This window comes from Oreochromis niloticus, linkage group LG7, assembly GCF_001858045.2.
Source record: "Oreochromis niloticus isolate F11D_XX linkage group LG7, O_niloticus_UMD_NMBU, whole genome shotgun sequence".
Lineage (NCBI taxonomy): Eukaryota > Metazoa > Chordata > Actinopteri > Cichliformes > Cichlidae > Oreochromis > Oreochromis niloticus.
The window spans coordinates 16,977,762-17,001,083 of record NC_031972.2 but is presented as its reverse complement, the minus strand read 5'-3'; the positions used below and the strand labels follow the sequence as shown (position 1 = coordinate 17,001,083).

The window sequence follows — 23,322 nt, the reverse complement described above, 5'->3', positions numbered from 1 at the left end:
GGGCAGAGTGGATAAACTTGCCTTTCAGTCAGTGCCCGCCTCTCCTGCACGGCAGGAATGTGAAATGCACCTGAACTGGATCCCCCAGTAGGACGAATGACAGCAGAAAGTCGTCATTTCACCTGTTCCGAGACGTAGCTTTCCTTGGCAAGCCTGACAAGAACAAGAAAGAAAGAAAGAAAGAAAAATCAGTATAATTTCACAAAGTCGCTGTCTGTAGCTGAACCGGGAGCAGCAGGTAAACTATGATAACAATGGGTGAGTGCTGCCTGTCTCCAGAGGAAGAGGAGAAACTGAGGATACACAAAGAAATAGAGAGACAGCTTCGACGGGACAAGTTAGCGTCTAAACGGGAGCTGAAGCTGCTGCTTTTAGGTGAGAGCTCAGTGTTTAACTAACACACGTCCACGCAGTGGAACGTCTTGGAACATAATGAACAGATACGCCTTCAATAACAAAGAAACTTTAAATAAGTTTAGTTAGTTTGATTGTGTTTTTTACGGTGTACACTTGTTACATTTGTGGCTAACTGGAATTGGGGCTGCTGATCATAGCAGTGAACGTTTAAGTTATATTTCTGAGGCTTATGCGATTTAACAGCTCAACAGAAACAACCTTTAGCGTCAAAGGAATTCCCTGTGATGATTCATTCATCCACCCAGAAACTCTCATACAACCTGCTGAGATTACGCAAGGACATTGTGTGCTATATAAAACAATAATAACGTTCACATTCCAGTTTAACTGTTTATATCTGTATAGAAGGGAGTGAAATGCTGAATTAGACTAACCAGAACCGGTTTTTCTTAATGTGGAGTGTAACTATATGTATCTCGTTTTTCCTTCTTTTTAAAAAAAACACTTTTAAGGTCTCTCTTGAAACTAGAGATCTCGAGCTCAATGAGACCTGTTTAAATAAAGAATTTCACAATAATAATAATGTACAGGAAAATAGCCTTCCATTTACAGCTCCACAGTGAGTAGAGTTTGGTTTCTGCTCATGTTCTGGCGTGGATATCCTCAGATGTAGTTTGAAACAGTGTGAATTTTGTGTGTAGGATCGTTTCAAAGCCTTATTTGATTCGCATCATGTGATGGGCAAGTATTTGAACTGTAAACTATCTTAGTTTATCGTAGTAGGCTACTATGCTAGCATGTGATAGTTAGTAAAACAAAGTCCTTAGGCTGAGAATAATACAGCCTATAATAGAGAATAAAATGTTATCTGATGACGATCCTCTATATTTACAGTATCTGTATTTATAAAGCACTTTTCAAAGTAAAGTTTCAAAGTGCTGAATATTAATAAAACCAACAAATAAAAAATAGAAGTTAAAAATAAATACAGTGGAAATGAAAACGATTTAAAATGATCTGAATATGATTATAAAATAATTATATAAATTATATTACATGTCTGTCAAAGCACTTCCCTGAAAACATCAGAAACAAAATGACCAAAGTCACAGAATTCCTCCACTATGGAGCAGGAATGTTTGGATCATATTCCATGTCATTCCATCTGATTATTGTGGAAATCACCACAAAAACCAAAAGCTTGGCTTGTAGTGTAGTTTTGCCCTCGTAAATCGACGGGAAACTGACAGCTGAGGTATGGAAGTAGCTGAATCATGTGCAAATACCAAAATGATCTGGATCAATAGATAACAAGGCTTTGGTATGTGTTTTACGCTGTGCTGTCACCTCAGCCCAGTTACAGCTTACTCCTTGCATTCTTCACATAGTAATGTTCTGATGAATCTCTCAGATAGCCTCAATCATTTGCGGTCTCCTCTTAAAAATGAAACCATACTGTTGCTTCATTAGTACAAAGTATTCAGGTTTCATATTTTCACAGCCACGGTGATCTCATTAAATGACATGTGGTCTGTTTTCTCCAGAACCAAAATGGCCAAGCAGGCCACTTTTTAAAGCTTGACTGTTGATTATGTTGGAAACAATACATTAGACATTAGGGACTTGTTTAAAGGTCAGCGCTACTTTAAACTTCAACTTGAGTTGTTTGGAGAACAATATCCCCCTGTAAAGGTCAGACTAATGGTTAACATTTCTAGGCGTTTTGGGCCCTAAGCTGACACCCTTATCAAGAGTAATTTACAACTAGAATGCAGGAAGCAGATCACTGTTTCAGTCAAGGACACATCACTGTTGATAGGCACGTTGAGTTGCAGGAATCTGGCACAAACTTTCTCAGTCCCAAAATAGTATTCAGCACATTGTTATGTGCAGAATAAAAAGTAAGTGCATATTTAATTCATAATGTTTATAGCCTTTTTGTTTTCTTTTCAATTTAGTTTTTTTTTAAATTCTCCATCTGGTGCCATGCTTTTTTGTAGTGCAAAAGCACTGAGATGAAAATAAAACCGAGCATATGGCCATAATGTTCAACTCCTATATGCTGTGCTAAATCAGAGTAATCATATTGGTGATGGGGGGATACAAATGAATGAAGAAACGCACAATACACCCAAACACAGACACCCTGGTTTGATTTTTTTTTTAAAGGTATTCTAACCTGGAAACCTCACCTTCTGGAAATATTATAACGCTTCAGAGATTGCAATTTTTTGTTGTTGTTTTGTTGCCAAAATCCTGTTGAGCTGCAGCTGATTGATGTTGAGATGATTTTTTTTTTGAGCGCATGCCACAGATGTCCTATTTCTGGCATTGCTTTGATCTTATTCCATTTTTCATCCTTCGGTTTCATTCATCTCATTTGCCTAGGGACTGGTGAAAGTGGGAAGAGTACTTTCATCAAACAGATGAGGATCATCCATGGCAAAGGATACAATGACACTGACAGGAAAGGCTTCACTCGTGTGGTGTATCAGAACATCATAGCGGGCATCCAGACGATGATCAAGGCCATGGAGACTCTTCACATTGACTACGTTGATGATCAGAACATTGTGAGAAACCATGCATTTAAAATTTTATGTGGTGTTTGAGAAAGCTCACCGTACCAGTAACATTGAGCGAAACAAATTAGAAATAATACTAGCATTGTAACATGCAGGCTATATAAATAGGCAGTTTTCCACTGCAGGAACTTGTGAGTTGCTTTTGGGGCCTGCGCCTTTGTGTGTGCATTCTGACCACAGGACGAACCTCCTGTAAGGCCTCATTCGGGGTTGTAAGCGGCCACTCTAGGATAGGTCCTTCAAAGTGGTCCAAAAAAATTTCTGATTGTGTTATTTTTGAAAAACTAAATGTCACTATAAGTGATTTAAAATCCACACAGCAAACAGCAGTGCACCAGCTATGTCACTGTTGACTTTGTTTTAGTCTCATAAATCCACAGTTATATTACGTTATTAGTTTGAGTGCTTCCCCCACCTCCAACCCACTCAAGAACTGTGCTAATTATTTTAGGGATTGTAACATTTAGCCCTATTGAGCAATCTGTTACATTGGCTTTTGGAGCCCTAGTTTCAGACATTGAAATCAAACCTTATATGACTTCATGTGTTCATTGGATCCTACACTGCAGTGGAAACATAATGACTAAATGGACTGATCTGGGGGGTTGTTTCTGTAAATGTGCCCGATTTGCCGCAGTGGACAGACAACAAATTCTGACCCGCTGAGCTATTTTCGATATTAAATTGTGTTTGTTCAGTGGCACATCACAACACGTGGGAGTTTTTTGGGGAGGGCGAGGTGGGGGTCTTCTGTTAAACCTCAAGAATCAGACTCAGGGTGGGTGGCCGTCTGGTGTGAAAAAAAACAAAACAAGATATGAGCAATGAAGAACAAAAACACTCAGTGACTGTGTGGCCCATAATAGAAACATCTGGAGGACCAGATACCAGTAAATATATGGATCCAAAAAGGGGGGAAAAGGAGAGAATAAGACAGGAGAGGTGCTCAGTATACCATATACATTTGAAACCTGGAGCTATAAAGGCATAACTAAGGGATATTAAGATGGTGCAATCTTTTATCCTGCAAAATAATTGGAAAAATGTTAAGGGGTCACAGAAGTTATTACAGTTTAAACTTTAGGGGACATGAAAGTGTGCACCAAATTTAATTTAACAAAAGCTAATTCAAGCTTGTTACTTTTTAGTATTCAAAAACTTCTACAGACAATTAATCTTTCTACATCATGTCATTGCAGTAGATCTGGTTCTTCTTGAGAACTATGGTAAAAAAAAGGAAACATTGCCTAAAAACGATCTCTTGCAAATCACAAAACCCATCTAGTGGGATTTCTTTTACAGTGGTCATTGTATTGAACGTGTACTGAAGAAGTAAAATGACCTGTGGAATGTATCTGTCTGTCAGGGGTATGCAGAGAAGCTGAGCCAAGTGGACTTGACCTATTTGTCAAGTTTGGAGTCCTGGCAAGTGGACGCCATTAAGAGAGTGTGGAATGATCACGGTGTTCAAAGATGCTATGAGCGCAGAAGGGAATTCCAGATATCAGACTCTGCGAAATAGTGAGACTTTTATATTTCACATCTTTATCTTGCATTAATTTTCTCAGTTTATTGTATTCCTGTAATAGCGTGGATTCATTCTGCTAAAATAAATGCATGTAAAAAGCATAGATTTCTGTTTAATATTTCAGAATATTAACCTTAATGTGTTGTTGTAAACATTTCAGTTACCTCACTGACTTGGACAGAATCACAGCCCCGTCGTACATCCCCACCCTGCAGGACATCTTGAGGGTCAGGGTGCCCACCACAGGCATCATAGAGTATCCCTTTGAATTTTCCAAAAACATCTTCAGGTTTGATATCATACTTTATTAACACATCATCTAGACAGATATAAAGCCCTGTGAAAAAGAAAGTTCTCGCATGAATCACAGTCCAGTGAAAAACTGAGCCTTCTTAATGTGTATGGAAACAGTTACGGTGTACTCACAGTCCACACACACACATTATTACTGCGGTGACAAAACAGACTAATTACTGAAGTGACTAAAGATAGTTAATTTGAACTAAGTGGGCGGTAATAAGTTTGCCTTCAAGTCGTGTTTAGAATAAGCTGCAGACAACAAAAGAGCTGCATTCACAGCTTCTGCAGGTCCCAGTGCACATGTGAAATTCAATCATCTGTGTCGCTATGTGGAACTGCTGACTGTTGAAACCTGTATTGGCTAAAGACCATTTATATAGAGAGTGAACTTAGCAGTGTCAGTCCCCTTAGAAAACTCTCTGCGAGAAAGTAGAGAAATATAGTTCCTTCTTCAGTAATTCTTCAGTCTTCAGTAATGAATGAACCTTTAGTGCTTTCATTGTCTTTCTGTAGGATGGTTGATGTTGGTGGGCAGCGTTGTGAGAGGAAGAAATGGATCCACTGTTTTGAGAATGTCACCTCTATCATATTCCTTGCAGCCCTCAACGAGTACGATCAGGTCCTCTACGAGAGTGAAAACGATGTACGGTCATTATAGATACCTTGTTTGATCCTTTCTTTAATTCTTGTCCAACCCTGTCCAAATACAGTTCATCGTCTAAGACTGTCACCCCTCTTTCAGAATCGACTCTGCGAGAGCCTCGCCTTGTTTAGGACCATCACCTCGTGGCAGTGGTTTCAAGAGTCCTCCATCATCCTCTTTCTGAACAAAACAGACCTGCTAGAGGAGAAAATCCAGCATTCGCATTTAGCTACCTACTTTCCAGAATACACAGGTAAAGCATGCCCCCAGTTTGCTCTGCATTTCTTCAGAACAACCATAACTGTGTTCAAAACTATATTTGAGTTTAACTGGCATGAAGTGAATCAGCCATGAATCATATCATTTACAAGTGTTTTAAGGCCAACTTTCACTTGCTCGTGCCATTAGATGCTTTACTGCATCTGTAAGGTGTACACGATTGTAAACTGAATATCCTGTCGTGGCTCCCACCCCTCAGCCACAATTGGTAACACAACCAGGCTCAGGGACAAGAAGATAGCTGACCCTTCCTGAGCCTGGTTCTGCCAGAGGTTTCTTCCTGTTAAAAGGGAGTTTTTCCTTCCCACTTTCACCAAGTGCTTACTCATAGGGGGTTTTCTGATTGCTGAGGTTTTCTCTATATTATTGTAGGGTCTTTACCTTACAATATCAAGTGATTGAGGCGACTTTTATTCTGATTTATTTGCATAAAGTAAAATTGCATTCAATATTTATGTATTTAAACTGTTAGACTACAGAAACAATGACAAGCTGTGTTAAACACCCTGTCAAATATTTGATAATTAAAGACATTAAAGATTTGTGACGATGACAAGTGATCGATTTCTGAAAGTCCACAATAGAGCACTGTGGGTATTGTGACTGATGTTAATGATAAGCACAATTACTAAGAATGAGTTAGTTCTTAAGTCTCAACTAAGACAAACTAAGTATAAAACTGTATTAAACAGTAACTGTGAAAGAGTGAGCAAGTCCGTGTTTTTCTCAGGAGACTTTTCTTATTTTGACCACTTTCTCCCACGCAGGGCCTCGACAGGATGCTGAAACAGCTAAGAAGTTCATCTTAAATATGTATGTGGAGCGGCATGTTGGTCGTCATAAAGCCCTTTACACGCACTACACCTGCGCTACAGACACGGAGAACATCAGGATTGTCTTCAAATCAGTCAAAGACACACTCCTCCAAGAAAACCTGGAACAGTTCAACCTCGAATGACAGAGGCTATTGGACCAAGTGATGGCTTCACTGTGGAGAGCAAGAACACTGGTCGTAATCATGTTGTAACACTTTTAAAAAGACAAAAAAAAAAAAAATCTTTAATGTGCTGTCAGCTGCTTGTTCAAAAACATCAAAGAGAGGCATTTAGGCAGCAGTGTCAGGTAAGGTGCATTTATTTCATGACTATAACGGGGAGCAATTGTCGTTCTTTGCGACACCACTTTATTATAACTGGTAAAGTAAGCCCATTTCCTTCTGCTATAGGAGAGAAATGTTATCTTGAATTGTTACACAGGGTTCCTTTTATTCTGTTACTGTTTGATGGAGAATCAGCACATGGCATCAGATTAGTTTTACAAAGTCTGGCAGGAATGTGGCCCATCCTGCCTTACAGCTCCTCAGAGCTGTAAGGCAGGATGGGCCACATTGTAGCTCCTCACTGTGGGGGGAAACTACAATGGCTTTAATTTGTTTTTTCATCATTGTATTTGGATACTTTTAACAAACGCTTTGCCTCTAAAATGATTTTTCCCCCAGCTAATTTCCACAAAATATAGATGTTAAAACCACAATCATGTAATATGTATTTCTATAAACTGATTCATGCTGCTCCCCCATTTTTGTCACTTTACAGAGAATTTTATTTTGACAAAAGTAATTAAAAATATATATAAAGAACAAAGTGTCTGTTCAGAAATCTATGACTGATCTCGCCGTATAGGATAGCAGCTGCCGGCAGTGATTAACTAAAGGCAGTTTTCCCAGACACCTTCACGTCAGGCGTGGTTACACTGAGTGTGATCATAACCTTTGTACCAAACAATGGTCAACAATGAGGTCTGACAGGCTGATCTCCGTCTTCCTGTCCTAATTACTTGGGATTAAACTTTGGTAAGTGAAACAGGCTTTCAACGGGGTTTAGAGAAATGCGTGTTTGGGCATGGATATGTAGGAACCGGTTGATTTTACCTGTGTTGTGTTTTAAGGGTTGAACGGTTCATAGCTAACGTAGAAGGAAACATTAGAAGTAGCCTAAAAATCAGTGGATTGTCAAGCATCAGCTGTTTGCTTCTGGTTAGACAATATTTTCAAGCATGTGGTGAAGCTTATGAATATTATCTGCACACAGAGATGGCAACAACAGCTCCTTTTGTCACCCTAAAGGCAAACGGCTCTCTGGGGCTCACAAATCAACTGTCAGACATTAAACGCAGTCCCGCACATGTCGTGGTTAGTAGTAGTTCAGCAACCTCAGAGCGCACCCCCTTCATAATGACAGGCAAATACACTCCTCCTATATGTCTGTATAAGCTGGTGTGCAAAGAGCTGTTGCAGCAGGTGATCGCCCTTATTTGGTAGTGGCCCAGATCATGTGACCACAAAATGGTGGAAGCTGTGAGCTGTTTGTAAGCTGAGCATCTCCATCGAGAGGCTGGAAGCAGGAAGCAGGCAGGGAACTTGGAAGTACATTCATGCTCTGAGACGCAGGAGGACAGAGATTCCCGAGCCCCAGAAGCGGTGAGTAGATGGCTTTTATTTGGGGGAGGGGGGTGATAAAAAGAAGAGAAAGAAGGGATATGCTCTATTTTTTTTTTTCACAGCCAGCAGACAGGAAGCGAGGGAGAGGGAGGGGCTGCTGGCATCAGCACTGTGGTCCTACGATGTGCTGGGGAAGTGGATCTTAAGCAAATCAGCATCCTCAGCGGAAGATATATGATGCTGGGTTTTGTTATTCTGCATTATAGGGCTGTGTATCAATGTGTATTTATTTCCTTGTGGGCACAGATACAGTGTACAAACAGTGAATCATCAGCATGGCACTCATCTCCACTGTACAGGAACAAACCATTCAGCATTTTTCTGTTGCAGCTGCTAATGCAATCGTATTTTTCTTGCTCCAGATAAAATCCTGCCGAGGAGGAACAAGGACTTTCCCTTTTCATGCGAAAGAGCGCACGTGACTCTCGGTGAATTTGCATCCGTGCCCAATCTGTGCTCAGGCAAGCGTGCCGTCGTTTGATTTGAATGAGCACTAGGAGGAGGAAAAAAAGGAGAGGAATGAAGTTGTGATGTAACGAGCGTCGCCGTTTCCTCGACTCCACCTTCCACTTGTCACCCTGCCTCCCTCCACTTTAATCACAGAGGGAGAAGACCTTTAACCTCAGGATGCCCCCACCCCATCCCTTGCCCCACTTTCTCCCTCTCCCGTCTTACCACTCCTCTTAAACCCCCCTCTCCATTCCCTTATAGCTTTGGAGAACTATTGATCAGAAAAGTGTAATCAATACACTTTTTTAGATATGAGGGTGTTAGTACACTTATGGATGTGCTTGGATTGTTTTTTTTTTCTTACGCTCGCACTGATATTGATAAAGCCAAACTGTAATTTTTCACTCTATAAAACAGCGTTGATATAGATCCCAGAGATAAGATTTTTTGTTGTGTCCTCTGGCTGACAAACATAGATAAAGACATGATATTGATCAAGAATGTTGTTGGTTAAATTTTATCACTCAAATCAAATTGGATTTTCTGCTCTGCAGCCCTATATTGAAAAGTGCTTGGGGATTTCTGAGATGTAACTGGAATGCTTCCATTAAAATGGATCACACTTTAGTTTTTGTCAATCCACAGAGAGCGGTTAGCTCAGTAGAGAATTATAAGATTATGTCTATTAAACATAAGATTTCTTATGGAGTGCAACAATCAGATTCATATGTAAAAACATATATATATTCATATTTACTATTTAATGAGTAATACTGGACTATACGTAATCTCTATTATAATGAAAACATTTTATTAAGATGCCTCTTGAGGAGACGTGGGGGAGTATTATCAGCAAAAACTAACTTTGCTGGCTCAGAATGAGCCCTTCTGGGGTTCAGTCCAAGTACAGTAAAGGCACTGAGTCTGCATTATAATATTTGGCAGAAATGAGTGTATTTTCCTGTTATATCTGACTATCCCACCCCCTCAGCACCCCCAAAATACTTTTTATTCTTTAGTAAATTTACCCCAATTAACTTGAAAAAATGCTTAATTTGGATCTGGATAAAATCCGCATGAGAGGCTGCCAGAAATCCTCTTTTTAGGAAAAACGCTTGCAAAATAGTTTGATCTGATTAAACATCAAAAGTAAGTACGCTATTGCAATTTATATTGAATTATAGAAGAATTATAATATTAGAATTGTATTATTGATGCGTTAATGTGTGCAGCATCTTTGGCTGAATGCTGGACTTCTGATGCTTCAAAGAAACTTTATTAAAGATGTAGTTCACTCAAATTTTCAGCGAAGACATGGTAAGAGCTAGGAAGAAAAAACAAAATATTGACACCCTAAACTTGATAAACTGCACAACATCGAATTTGAGCTTTATCTCACATATCTGGTGGATGTCTCATTTTGCATCTAAACTTCTATATAACACATCAAAACGAGGCTACAAATCTTTTCACTGATTCACTACATTAGATTGATAGCTTATAGCTACACTTATCAAACGACATTATGGTTAGACATAACTTATTACATAAAAAGAAATAGGGTCAAACCTTGTGTCACTGTCAGCCAGGTGCTTATTAACACAGGTAACGCTCATTGTCTCTCTGCTTAAACCACACTTCAACTCTGTCGTTAATCACGCCTTCTTAGTGAACCGCTTTCCTGTTTTATCTTTCTTTCAAAATAAAAGCATAGACTTAAAAACAAAACTACCAGGTTAACCAACAGATTGAACTTAAAAAATATTTATGAAACAAATATATGTAAAAATACTGCTCAAATATGTCCGATCATCTAAAGGTGATTTGTAATATGTAAGTAGCACTTTGCTGTTGTTACTGTTGGTACTAATTGTTGATCCAATGTGAACAATTTTATCAGTTTAAAATAATCCATTGCATTTTACCATATCCACTCTCTGGTAACATTAGTGGTTAAACATTGCTAGCACCAGGTTGGATTCTTTTTGCCTTCAGAGCTGCCGAAATCCTTCGCTGATTCGAAAAAGTGATTTTACTACATGTTGAAATGACAGCATCACAAAGTTGTTGCAGATTTGTTAGCTGCGCGTCCATGCTGTGAATCCCCTGTTCCACCAAATCTCAAAGGTGCTCTATTGGATAGAGATCTGCTGACTGTGGAGGCCATTTGAGTACAGCGAATTCACAGTTATGTTCAGGAAATGAGTTTGAGATTATTATAATTTTGTGAGATTGTATGTCATCCTGCTGGTACCATCATCAGAAGACGAGCACACCATGTCACTTAAATAATTTTTCTTGCCTATTCTGATGCTTGGTTTGAACTAAAGCAGGTCATCTTGACCATGTCTACATGCCTAAATGGACTGAGTTGCTGCTATGTGATTGGCTGATTAGATATTTATGTAAATAGGCATTTGACCACTCACAAAGTGGTCACTGAGTGTATTTTGCATATGTTATGCAACCAAAGCTGTCAATGTGGTGTAAAATTAAGTTTAAAGAAAAAGTAAACATTTCACCCTGAACTTTAGTGGATTAGACGTATAACAGAGCATGAAATGAAAAAACTCAACTTTCCACTCACTGGTAGCTTTTAAACTTGCCATTTATCTCAGCATTACCAAGACTCTAACAACCGGTCTGTCTAACTCAGTCATTACATAAAGAGGTATCACAGGCAGGAGATAGCACACACAGTAGTCTGGGTGCTCTCCAGGTGTGTTTTTCTATCATAAGAGTCCATTTAATAACTGTAATTACCTTCTCGCAGGTCCTCCTGGGGATGGACCTGGCATCAGAGAGTAAAATGAACTCTGAGGGGGGTGATGGCAGACCAGGTGAGCGCGAATCAACAAATACCCTTAATAGCTAAAAGAACACTGTGGCATTGCATAACTGTTTCTGTTTTTCTTTTCTTAGTCCCTCCTACCTCTCTACCTCTGCAAGGAGGAGGCTCACAGAGAAAAAAACTATCTGCGCCTCGTATCAGCCTGTCACTAGACCAGAGCGAGGATGACTTCGGGGAGACGCCAGATGATCTAGACATTAATGTCGACGACCTCGACACTCCAGATGAGGGGGATTACCTCGACTACACAGACCATGAAATGGACTGGGAAGGTGGGTGACTGTGAATGCTAGAATGCTAACACTGTGAGTTTGATGACCTGAAAGATCGCAATGAAGGCGCGACACGCAGAATTACAAAGTGATACAAGCATTTTATTCTCCTCCTTCTGGACAATCAGAGCAAGACTTTTATTTTGTAACACTAACAGCTGATGTTAATGTGCTTCATTACTTTACCGAGAATTTAATTGACGTGTTAAAGTGGAAAACCACAGTTACTGATCTATTGATCCTTTTAAAATTAGTCTACAAATTACCCACAATGCATCATTTGGTCTTTTTCTTATCAGATCCCAATGCTGCCAACAGGAGTGCTACCAGTGAAGTCTACAATACAATCCCAACATACAGTGCTGAGGAGGAACGCCAAGATGGAAAACTGTGGAGGACCGTCATCATTGGGGAGCAGGAACACCGTATCAACATGAAACTCATTGAGCCCTACATGAAAGTCATCTCTCATGGAGGTGACTCAAGTTTTGTCTCACAGTCTGAGCAGATCCTCCTCCTTAGCTCAGGCTGCTGGGGTCATTTGAGCCCTGCAGACACTACTCTCAACTCATTTCACTTTTTAAAATCAATTTACAAGTGTAGTTTTTCTTTTTTGGTGCAAAGTAGTTACCACATTTAGAGTAAAGTATAGTAAAGGTGTTACCATTAGGATTCATCAAATGGTGCACACTCCCCCAACCCCCAACCACTAGAACTGAATACCAGTCCAAGCCAATCAGGTAAAAGCCATTGCTTTTTATAGCGAAGATTAAAATACAAGCTGAGTCTGCACACAAAGCAGGTACAAAGTGTCCCCAGTCACTTTGTACCTGAAAGGTTTGTTGTCACTTGACGCTCTTGGCACCTTTTTGCGTAAGCAGACCTCTTGTGTCTTGCATCATCCCATCATATGTTAGTCAACAGTTATCTTTGCTCCCATTGGTTGTCACTTCAGACACTCGCCTCATTGTCGAGATTAGTTAAATTCTGTACTATCTGCCTTTCCCTCTGGGTGTTTTGCTTGCAGATTTCATTTACATGCCATGGTTTCTTCTCATCCATTATGACGCTTTAGTTAATGTAACATAAGAAGAGGAAGACAAAATCCATATTCAGTGGTCAGTGTTCAAAATTCATCTCATCGGCATCTTGCTAACACGTGACACTTGAACAGAATTCAGTTTGATTCAATTCAATATATTTATTTATTCATATAGCATACAGTCAGAACAGTCACCTTAAGGCACTTAAGGCACAGAGAAAACCCCAACAATCAAACGATCCCCTGTGCACAAACTCTTGGTGATATTGGGAAGGAAAATCTCCCTTTTAACAGGAAGAAACTTCTGGCAGAACAAGATTTAGGTAAGGGCAGCCATCTAATGTGATCGGTTAGGAGTGAGGGGAGGGAGACAGAGCAGAGGAGAGTAGAAGAGACCCAAAGGTTGATAATAACTAATGATTAAATGCAAAGTTGGATCTAAAAAAACCCCCCATAGATTTAAAAGAGTCCCTGTGAGTACTCTTGCTGCAGCATTTTTGATCAACTAATTGAACTAGTTTTTCAGTATCAGTCTGAGACAGGATTTAAGGAACTTGGAAAGATGTTGCACAAATGCACAACAGTCCTACATATTTATATAATATGCAAATTGAAGAACATTCTAATAAAAAATGACTCCAGGACTCCTCATGGTGTTAGAAGAAAGAAAAGAAAGAATTAGATTGAGGAACCTTAGTTTCATGAACCCTAGAGGTAACTATGTGAAGAGTATGGCTTTTTAAGATGAATAGCCCTCTTGAGGGCCATTGTGAATAGATGAGATGAACAAAAATAATGGGAAAGTGTGACCACAAGCCTCCCGCCACACAGAAAAACAGAAATAAATCAACAAATTTATAATCATCTAACACACAGTATTTTTCAATTTTAAGTATGCTTTGCTTTTGGATTACAGAAGAAAGTCAGGTTTAAAAAGTATTTATATTAGGCTTACTGCATTACAACCTTGTCATGTTAATGAGCTGCCAGTTCTCATCTAACTAGACCATGGAAGGACGTAGCATTTTGGAAATACCTCATCCCATCTTGGCAGTAGACCAAGTACAAATGAGGAAATGCAGGCTGTAGATGAAGACAACTGATGACCTTTTTAGCACGAATTTTTAAGTCATGTTTCCCTGTGTCACCTGCATGTTACAGTAACGTGATTCATGTGGGCAAAGTGGCTATTTGACTGCTGTGCTCCAGATCGACTCACTATGAGCATACATGCATGATAAATCAAAGTAACAACTGCTCTTTCAGTGGGCATAAGGGGTCAGTGAATGGTTCAAAAATAAAAATGATGTGAACTGTGCAGTGCTGTGTAATCGTATACTTGTACACAAACCGTGTGTGAGTATAATGTATGAAAACTGCAGGGGGACCTGGATCTTAAATTGAGACCAGTCACTAAGTCACACATTATTGGTTTCACAGGCAGGGGCCCCATGTCTATCTCTTCCCCCTCTGTGGTGCCTTTCATAGCCACGAGCTCTGGTTAGTCTGTGGGTGGATTGACCATGAGGGTGGAAATATGCAGGTCATGCATATCCCACTGTGCTCTACGTTGCAGGTTTAGTGAAACGCAGCTGTCTCATGGAAACAGAGACGTCTGTCACTGAAAATTCAATCTCACCAGCTCTGTCATTTTGATAAAAGACCTGCTGTCTGAGTGACACCAAATCTGGTAATGAATGGCTTTGTGAATAGACGGAAATTACATTAATCAGAAAAGTAGTGAGAGGAAACAGGGCAGAGAGACAGATGGACAAAAGATAAATAGAACAAAAAATAAAAGAGCAATCAAGTTCTCGCCAAAGGAACTCTTACTACTTTTATTTTTGTGTGTGCTTTTTTATCAAGGCTACTATGGCAACGGAGTGAACGCCATCATCGTGTTTGCTGCTTGTTTTCTGCCAGACAGCGACCGAGAGGACTACCATGAAATAATGGAGAACCTCTTCCTGTGAGTATCAAAAAGCGGTGACTAACACGCACTTTAAATTTTTTCCAGTGTTTTGCTTTGGCCCGTATATTTCAGCCACATCATTCGGTGCATATCTTGTTTATGTAGTAGTGTTATTCATTTTCCTTTTCATTTTTGCAAGCAATGATCTGCCATCGGATCATGACTGAGCTATACATACATGTATAAAAACATAAAAATATAAACATATTAGTTTATGGGTAAAACTTAAAAAATGTGGGAATAAACTACCATCCTTGATGTCACCAAGATGGATAAGGCTGTACCACAGAGGCTGTATATTAACATTGGGCATAGCCACTATGACATCACTCATTGGTTTGTTATTCATTTAAACATTTAGGTCTTTGCTATCGCATTACCATATTTGGGTGTAAGTTTGCTATTATGCTTGATTAGCAAACTGGATCTATTGATTTTATGTGCGCATCCCAAATATACTGATTTCTTTTAATTAGTACAAAGTAACGGTTTACCAATTCCCTGACACTGGAGTTCAGGACTTCTTGTTTACTTTTTACCTACAAAACAAGCCATATTTTTTCAGTTACTTTTATTAAAAATGTTTCCAAAGGCACTAATCAATCATTAGTTGATGAATGAAGCCAGGATTGTGTTAATTTGTGGTGTAAATTAGTTTTACTTTGGGAGAGCAAGGATATTAACTTGGTTTTGGAGTCAGCCAGCTGGCACTGGCAACAACATGAGCAAAAAAACTGCAATTAAAAAAATTTGTTTAATGTATTTTTCACCTTAAGTGGGGTTTTAGATTGTCACTAATATCAACATACTTGCAGTGATAATTTTAACATCCTGAAGGTCAGATAACGCTACAGTCACACTCAGGAAAAAGTGGTTTGACACTTAAAATTAAAGCGAATGTTTGCAGTGATCTTATGATGTGATTGCATTTGAACTCTCCAGCCACTTGTCGTCACTTGCCATCTTCAAAGTGATGTATCAAGATGGCAATAAAACAGCAATAAGAGGGAATCAGTTTGCTATCAAGTAAACAGGGTCAAGTTGGGAATTACATGAACCTTAAAACTTCATTAGAACTGAAGAAGCCTCTTGGATGAGACGTAAAACGTCTTCCTGCTGAAACCTCCTCGATTTGATGCAGAAGTTCATAAATTCCTTCACAAATTGCTGCAGGAAGGTGATTTAACTGCAAAATGAGAGGTGCTTGGCAAACCTTCCTTTTATACAAGAATATAATCAGCATAAAACTAGTTGGCAACCAGATAAAAAACAATTTGCAAACCTTGGTCTATCTCCCTAAGAGTGATTGCAGTCATTCTAAGTCAGAGCTTTTTTTTGAAGACAGATTGCCTCCTACCAGGTGACCTGTGCAATTGCCTTGCAATTTAATCTCGCCCTGAGATTAAAGGCATTGGTCGTCTCTACTTGCAGAAAAAAACTGAATGTAATCACTGCGCAACCACTGAATTTTCTGAGTTGCAACGAGGTTGCTATCCTTTTTTTATTCTATTGTGACTGAACTGTTGCTCACATTAGATTCATTTTGCACAATGAATCTCAATGGAAAATTATCCAGTATTTCTCAAACAACTAAATGTGTAAAAACCACAAGTATGTACCTCATTGTGGCTATACAAAAAGTCAAACGATCACACAGCCTTGTCCATATTAAAGTACTAATATGTACTAATTTGTGCAGTTGGCATTCAGATACAGGAGTGGCACTGGACAAAGAGTCGAAATCACGGATTGTTCCTTACAGTCTAATACTGCATGTGTAAATACGTTTGGATAGACTGACTCAGCACTCAGTACAGGCATCAGTGGCAACATTTACAGTACACATTTTGTAAACAAGTTCTTGTAGATTTTAGTGTTATGTTACAAGCATAGACCTGCGCCTTTTCTAACAGTCAGCAGAGGGGGGCACTCTGATTGCAACAAGAAGTCCAACTGAACAGAATGCTATTAGAAAATGAACCTTCTTCTCATGTGATCATTCATTTATGACCTCAGTTCTAATGTAATATGGTTGAATTAATAGTTTGGAGTCTTCTTTATTATATAAGGATGTTAACTGTACTATTAATTTTATAGTAAAATGTGCAATAAAGCACTTAGGGATGGTCTACTGTCTTATCGAGAAATCAATAAAAACGCATGAGTGTGCAGAGCTTTCAGCTTCTCTGTCACAAGCCGGTTTCCAAAAAACAGTAGGATAACAACCTATTACTGACCTCGAGGCTTCAAGACGGGGGTCCACAAAAACGGATGATGTATTTAAAGTCCAAAAAATTGCAAAACATTAAATGCATCACAGTGGAACAGGATCATTAAACTCTTGTCTTGCTTGGATGATGAACTGAGAGTTAATTTGAAGGATTCTTGTGATTGACAGTCAATGGAACGGCTGTAACATGTAACGTCCAACCCACAGTAGTCATAGTGTCACGCCAGCCTGTGGGAAACACACAGCTGCGTTTGTGCTCTTCCAGTCAAGAGTGGTTCATGGCAATGGAGCATCGAAATGCACATGGCAAAAGCAAACTGAAACAAAAGCAATGTGTGTGTGCATGTAATTATCAAATTAAGGACGCTGTTGCTGTTTCAATCAGCCATGACACTCCTGCACAAACACAACTTTCTAAATGAAGTGATTAAAATTCAGTGTGAGTCTAGCTTGTTTGCTAGGACCTCCCGTGTCGATATCTCCACTGTTGTGTCTCGTGCTTGGACAGTGTGCTTGGGATCCCACAGGCTGTTCTGTGGAAGATATTGAGTGAGCTGGCATATCCGAGAGTTTTGGAAAGAACTGAAAGGAGGTAAACCGTACTGTCTGCAGTTTCTGATGCCAGATGGCTTGAGGTCTGAATCTGTGCGAGGAGGAGTAACTGTAGCTGGGTGCTGAACGGTATTCAGTTTGATGTCAGTGGGAGATGATCAGAATATTCAGGAAACAGAGTGGATCAGCAGTGCTGGTCTGTAAGCAAGCTGGGGAATGACATTTGATCAGGAGGAGAGGAGAGCCAGTGAAGTTAGAGGAGTTATTGAGGAAACTAGCTGAGGAGATTGTCAAGTTATTTTCAAAGGAGGCGACAAAGTTCCCTGCTGACTGCGAAGACAGAGAGGAGGTGGTGGAGGGACTGCGGAAAAAAACGAGAAAGCGATAACAGTTTCTTATGGTTTGAATTAGAGAATTGGATTTTGGGAAAAGTAGAAGTCTGATCGAGCTTGTGAGATTGATGCAAAGAAGGAAAGAGGAAGCAACATTTTTGCCAATTTCTCATCGCTGACTTCAGAGGGGAGAAATGTTTAAAATGCTGTTAGTTAGGTTTTTCAAATTGAGGGTAAGACTTGTGTCCTATTTCCTCATATCTTTTGCATTGAGCTTTCAAATAAAAGTTGCTCCTGTATTTCACCATTTTAACACACATAATGCTAGACTTTCAAACTCAGCTTGCTTTTGATATTTTGAAGTTTTTGATTGAATTACAGTTTAGCCCAGGTGAGTTTCTGCAAGGCATGATGCTGTTTCACATTAATGTCATTACAGTTCTGTTTGTCTAAGTCAGCCATTCCCAAAGTCAAGAGTGCTGAGATCCCCTGAAAAACCAAAAACTCATGAGGACAACCATAATACAAGAGAAAAAGAAACTTCAATATAGAGTCAGAGTAATGAGTAATATCACAATCTAACCTAAAATAAATACATTTATAGCTAAATATGCAGCTTAACATACTTTTGAGTAATCTCAATTTGAATTTCTGTTATTATTGTGTCTCATCTGCAAGACCTTCGCAGCAGCACACCAGGGGGCCCCAGCTTACACTTTGGGACTCACTGATCTGCATTTATTGAGAGTTAAAATTCTTAAACTGTCAGGGGCACAAACCACGAAGTAACCTGTGGGGGGCAACAATGACACCAGTGTCAAGGTGTAAAAAGGGTAGTTTCTGCAGTGGCAGGCTGAAAAAGCAAGTCCACGCTAACTTCAGGGGTGTAACCAACATGTTTAATGCCAGGTACAAAACACAGTTTTGCTTCTCATAGCAAATTCCCCCTTGGTCGATGATTTTCAGAACTCATTTGTTTGGTCTTTGTGTAGACTTAAATTTTGAGGCGTGTATCCCAACATGCACTTTATTTCCACTAATTGAAATTAACCTCTTGATAAAGTTTTGATGCCTGATGGCTAATATTGCTTGGGGTACAGTCCCTCAAAAAAACTGTGCTGCTCTTTTAGTCTGTAAAGGCTTGCAACTAATGAAGTTTGTTAGCATTAGCTGAAAGCTTAGCGCTTCTCGCTCTCATCCAACTTAAAGCTTCAAAAACCAACATGGCTCAAAACACACTCAGTATATGGTAAATGGTAAATGGCCTGTATTTATATAGCGCCTTTCTGGTCCCTAAGGACCCCAAAGCGCTTTACATATCCAGTCATTCACCCATTCACGCACACATTCACACACTGGTGATGGCAAGCTACGATGTAGCCACAGCCACCCTAGCTGTATAACAAGGAAGTATACCCTTCCTTGTTATACAGTCTACACAGCCTGCATTTAGTATTTCTAGCTAAATGGCAAGTAGGCTAAACTACAACATGGCGAACATGTTAAATATTACTAGTACATGCTCCGGTATTGTTTGGTCTGTGATTTTAGCCTGTTGTTAGGTGGTTGGTAGGCGACAATATGACTTATATCCTCCTGAGAACCTAGGAAAAAAGAATCTTCCAATTGAACTTTTTTTGTGATTTCCTGCCTCCTGCCTTTACGGTTCTACAGGAGTCCACCCAAACACATGAGATATCAGTGGAAAGCCCAGGATGTCCTCTATTTAGTACATCGGGACTTAGTAAGGTAGCTCAAATAGGTCAAAAGATATAGACCAAAAACAAATGTTCATTACAGAGGACATGAATGAATTGGTTGATTTTCAGGAGGATATCCTTCTATATTCAATTCCACTTGATATATTAGATGTTATTGTCATTAAGATAATACTGCTAATACTATAGATGCATAAATGCTACAAATGGGTCATTGTTTGGTGGGTTCTCAGCAATATTGATAATGATATTATAATATGCCATATATATATATATAAGAGCCTTTAGGGGTCTTAGATGTACCTGTATGCCAAGCTTGGTTGCTCCACTCCTCATGGTGTGGGCGGGGTTTGAGGATAGACAGAAATAGAGTTTTCGTCTTACAGTAAGATTTGTAAGTACATAAAATGTATTTATATACTGTAGCACCTTTCTAAGATAAGATAAGATAACCTTTATTAGTCCCACACGTGGGAAATTTGTTTATTTGTTTATTTGTTCTAAATAAGGATCGCAAAGTGCTTCACAATAGCAGTCAATTCAAATATTAACACAGTAATAATATCTACTAGTCAAAACCAAGCCTATACAAATACGTCTTGAGCTGCTGTTTAAAAGTGTGCGCAGGTTGGCATGCTGGTGCTTAGCTAAAAGCACTGTTCTTTAGGGAGTGTAGAAATCAGCAGTGGGTCCAAATACAACGTTTTACTCTTTTCTATAACCCTATATGGTATTCCAGAAACAAAAATGGTATGAACCCTTGGCTTAAAGTCAGAATACGGGTCATGGTTATGTAAGCAGAACTTACAGGAAGGGTGAGGCTTCAGAAAATTAATTTGTGTGTGTTCATGTGTGCGTGTTTCCAGTTATGTGATCAGCACACTGGAGCTGATGGTGGCAGAGGACTACATGATTGTATACCTGAATGGAGCCACACCCCACAGAAGAATGCCTGGACTTGGTTGGCTAAAGAAGTGCTATCAGATGATTGACAGAAGGTCTGTCCTGTTCAGTGGGATCACTGCTATGCGATACGACATTGGTTTTGCGAGAGAAGCACTGAATGACTAAGAACATTTGCAGCTTTGCAGAATGAAAGTGAAAACTGACGCACCAACATTTGCATAATACTTTGGCATGTGATGTTGTCCTCAGGCTCAGGAAGAACTTGAAATCCTTCATTATTCTCCATCCATCGTGGTTTATCAGGACCATTCTAGCTATTACCAAACCATTCATCAGGTAAAGAATACTTCACTTTTAACTGGCACGCTATCAGTATTTGTTGTGGTCTGGTGGTTGGTCCACTGTCTTGTTCTAAAGATTGCTGCTGGATCTTGACATGTATGAAGGAAAACAATTAAGGCTGCTTAAAATTAACACATTGAGAATTAGCTGCTAACGTGACTCCAGACCTTTTAATGTAGTGTAACGGAGTAATGCACGTTTATTGCTTTTATCGTGTTTCTGTGATGTAGATCTTTAATTGTGTGTGCGCCTATGCAAAAATGGTCATTTTGTGCACATGCTTGTGATGCCTCAGCACCAAGTTCAGCAGTAAGATAAAGTATGTAAACAGTCTGGACGAGCTGCAGGAACTCATCCCGATGGACTGCATCCAGATCCCAGAGTGCATCATTAGGTGAGTCCCTTTAAACCTTTAAACACAACACTGCCTCCACCTCCTCTGAGCCCGGATGGTCTTTTAAATAAGTCTATTTTCATCTTGTCATTTAAACTCTAACCTCTAGACTTGACAAGCAGCTGAAGGAAGCGGCAGAGAACTCGAGGTAAGCATCGACCCTCCTGCCTGTCATTACTTACTCTGCTTTTTTCCTTCTCTCTCGGATCTCTCTCTTTTTTTTCCCATCCGCAGTTGAAGCGCTCTCTTATCAGGCAACTCACTTTTTAGATCACAGGGATTCTTCTGCTGGATCAGGGCCCAATTGGATTTGGCTATAGTTGCAATTACAGGAGAGAGACGAGAAAGAATTTGCTAAAGAGGCTAAATGCATTGCTTTCATCTCATTTATCATTACAGCAAAAATAAATGAGCCAGTCCTTATAGCACAGTGATCTATTGCACTGATAATAAATGTAGAAAAGAAGCAGTAGAATTCCCACACTAATCACCGGCTGACTAACTGTGCTCTGAAGCGTAAGTTGCATGCACCTGCAAATTCAGCGCATGCTCGTGTATTACAACAGTAAATTCTGCTTTAACAACCTTTCAATCCCCGCCCTCCCCCGGCCCGATCAAGAGTGAACAGTTTTCTGCAGGGATCCGAGCCAACTGCAGCAAGCAGAACAGAGTAAGTCCTCGAAGATGTTTAAGTTCACACATAGAAGACAAACGGCCTTGTGTCAGCAGTCTGTCACCACTACATAAACACACCCATCTCTAATGTCTCTGCTTTGTACTTTCATCTTCCCAGCAGACCAGACGCAGCTGGTGCCAGCGGCTCTTAAATCCAAACATCCTGAATAGATGGGTCACCTCGATGCTCAGAAGTCACTGTTGTATTGAATGGGCGAATCTGGAAATTGTGTAGCTACTGTGTGTGCGTGTGTCAGTGTTTTGTCAATTACACACTGGAGTTTAATACGAGAATACAACTTACAATAGCACCTGATCACGATAAGATCTTTAACGACTGCTGTAGCACCTGCTGTACCTTACACCTGCAGTCCTGACATACATGTAGTCTTAAGTGTGATTTTTTGTTTTGGGAGCATCAGCAGACTAGTGCCATCGCTCACTTTAGGGTAGGGACACTAGACAGCGCACTGCGCAAATCCATTTGTAGAGTCTATGATGTTGTAGTTGTGTGCATGAGAAGCAGTGAAGCAATAATATCACCCTTTACTGGTTACTCAGTCTCAGTATTTCTGATAAAGAGACGACTTGTGTGTACGCAGTAAAAGCGCAGGGTGCCTTGTGCCATGGAAGATGACCAACTGGCTTTTGACCAATCCAAACCTCTTTCTGGAAAATGAAGCATAAAACTAGATATTTTACATTTATAGAGTTAATCTAAACCTAAGAAGGAATAACTTAAATTATTATATGAAGCTGTCAGTGCTATGTGACAGCATGTCTTTTTAGTCGTGTGTGCGTGCGTGTGTGTGCGCGCGCATGCGTCTTTCTGTCTATACACCTCGAAACTCATCCTCAGTTTCTGCTTGACGACCAGGAAGAATCTCGGGTGAGAGTAGCGATGGGATCTTTGATAAGCACATCTTTATCTGTGTGTGTCCACACGCATGCGTGTGTGTGTGCGTATCTGTGCATCAGTGCATGTCCCCCTCATTAGATAACCGATGGTCCTCTTGCACGTAAGTCTTTAATGGTGTACTGAGGGGGTGCAAAGAAATTGTTGATCACTGGCTAGTAATTCAATAAAAATAAATCGATTCAAGTCTGAATGTATTTAATCATTTCTCTGTTGGCTGGAATTTGCTGCCAAATTACAAATCAGCCACTTTCAACCTGGTGAAGTCACGAGTTGCTCTTTTTTCCTAATGGATTTGTTTGCAAAACTTTATTTGAACAGAATAACCAGGATAACACATACTCAAATTAAATATCAACAACAATAAGCACATGGGAAAAAGAGAAAAACAAAAATAAACAGGGTGATTAATCACATTTTAAACCCCAATCCAACACAATTACACATGGTAATATGATTAATGAAACCATCACAACAA

The 23,322-nt window shown here is 39.7% G+C and overlaps 2 protein-coding genes across 5 annotated transcripts; both read left to right on the top strand.

Annotated features, from left to right (window-relative positions):
* Positions 1-6,748, top strand: LOC100706143 (guanine nucleotide-binding protein subunit alpha-14). Its single transcript, XM_003451470.5, has 7 exons — positions 1-375; positions 2,746-2,930; positions 4,309-4,463; positions 4,631-4,759; positions 5,284-5,413; positions 5,513-5,666; positions 6,460-6,748. The coding sequence occupies exons 1-7, from the start codon at positions 246-248 to the stop codon at positions 6,648-6,650; spliced, it is 1,074 nt and encodes a 357-aa protein (XP_003451518.1). The 5' UTR covers positions 1-245; the 3' UTR covers positions 6,651-6,748.
* A 714-nt stretch (positions 6,749-7,462) lies between these two features.
* On the top strand, positions 7,463-23,033 carry prune2 (prune homolog 2 with BCH domain). 4 transcript variants are annotated; one of them, XM_025909148.1, is made up of 12 exons: positions 8,013-8,171; positions 8,555-8,653; positions 11,416-11,482; positions 11,565-11,765; positions 12,065-12,241; positions 14,674-14,776; positions 20,478-20,609; positions 20,767-20,853; positions 21,155-21,253; positions 21,363-21,401; positions 21,873-21,923; positions 22,047-23,033. In XM_025909148.1, exons 3-12 carry the CDS (start codon positions 11,428-11,430, stop codon positions 22,078-22,080), a joined length of 978 nt encoding a protein of 325 aa, XP_025764933.1. In that variant the 5' UTR covers positions 8,013-8,171; positions 8,555-8,653; positions 11,416-11,427; the 3' UTR covers positions 22,081-23,033. The 4 variants fall into 4 exon arrangements, with proteins under 4 accessions (XP_003451570.2, XP_025764933.1, XP_025764934.1 ...); XM_003451522.3 differs by lacking the exons at positions 8,013-8,171; positions 8,555-8,653 and adding an exon at positions 7,463-7,544; XM_025909149.1 differs by lacking the exon at positions 8,555-8,653 and having other exon boundaries at positions 8,016-8,171; positions 22,050-23,033.
* Positions 23,034-23,322: the final 289 nt, after the last annotated feature.

Bases quoted from the DNA above. Each gene is read 5' to 3' on its own strand.
- prune2 (XM_003451522.3), top strand. From the start codon at position 11,428: ATGGACCTGGCATCAGAGAGTAAAATGAACTCTGAGGGGGGTGATGGC. The intron at 11,483-11,564 runs GTGAGCGCGAAT...TTCTTTTCTTAG, and splicing joins GGGGGGTGATGGCAGACCAG to TCCCTCCTACCTCTCTACCT. The intron at 21,402-21,872 runs GTAAGCATCGAC...GGCCCGATCAAG, and splicing joins GAAGCGGCAGAGAACTCGAG to AGTGAACAGTTTTCTGCAGG.
- LOC100706143 (XM_003451470.5), top strand. From the start codon at position 246: ATGATAACAATGGGTGAGTGCTGCCTGTCTCCAGAGGAAGAGGAGAAA. The intron at 4,760-5,283 runs GTTTGATATCAT...GTCTTTCTGTAG, and splicing joins TTTTCCAAAAACATCTTCAG to GATGGTTGATGTTGGTGGGC. The intron at 5,414-5,512 runs GTACGGTCATTA...CCCCTCTTTCAG, and splicing joins TCTACGAGAGTGAAAACGAT to AATCGACTCTGCGAGAGCCT.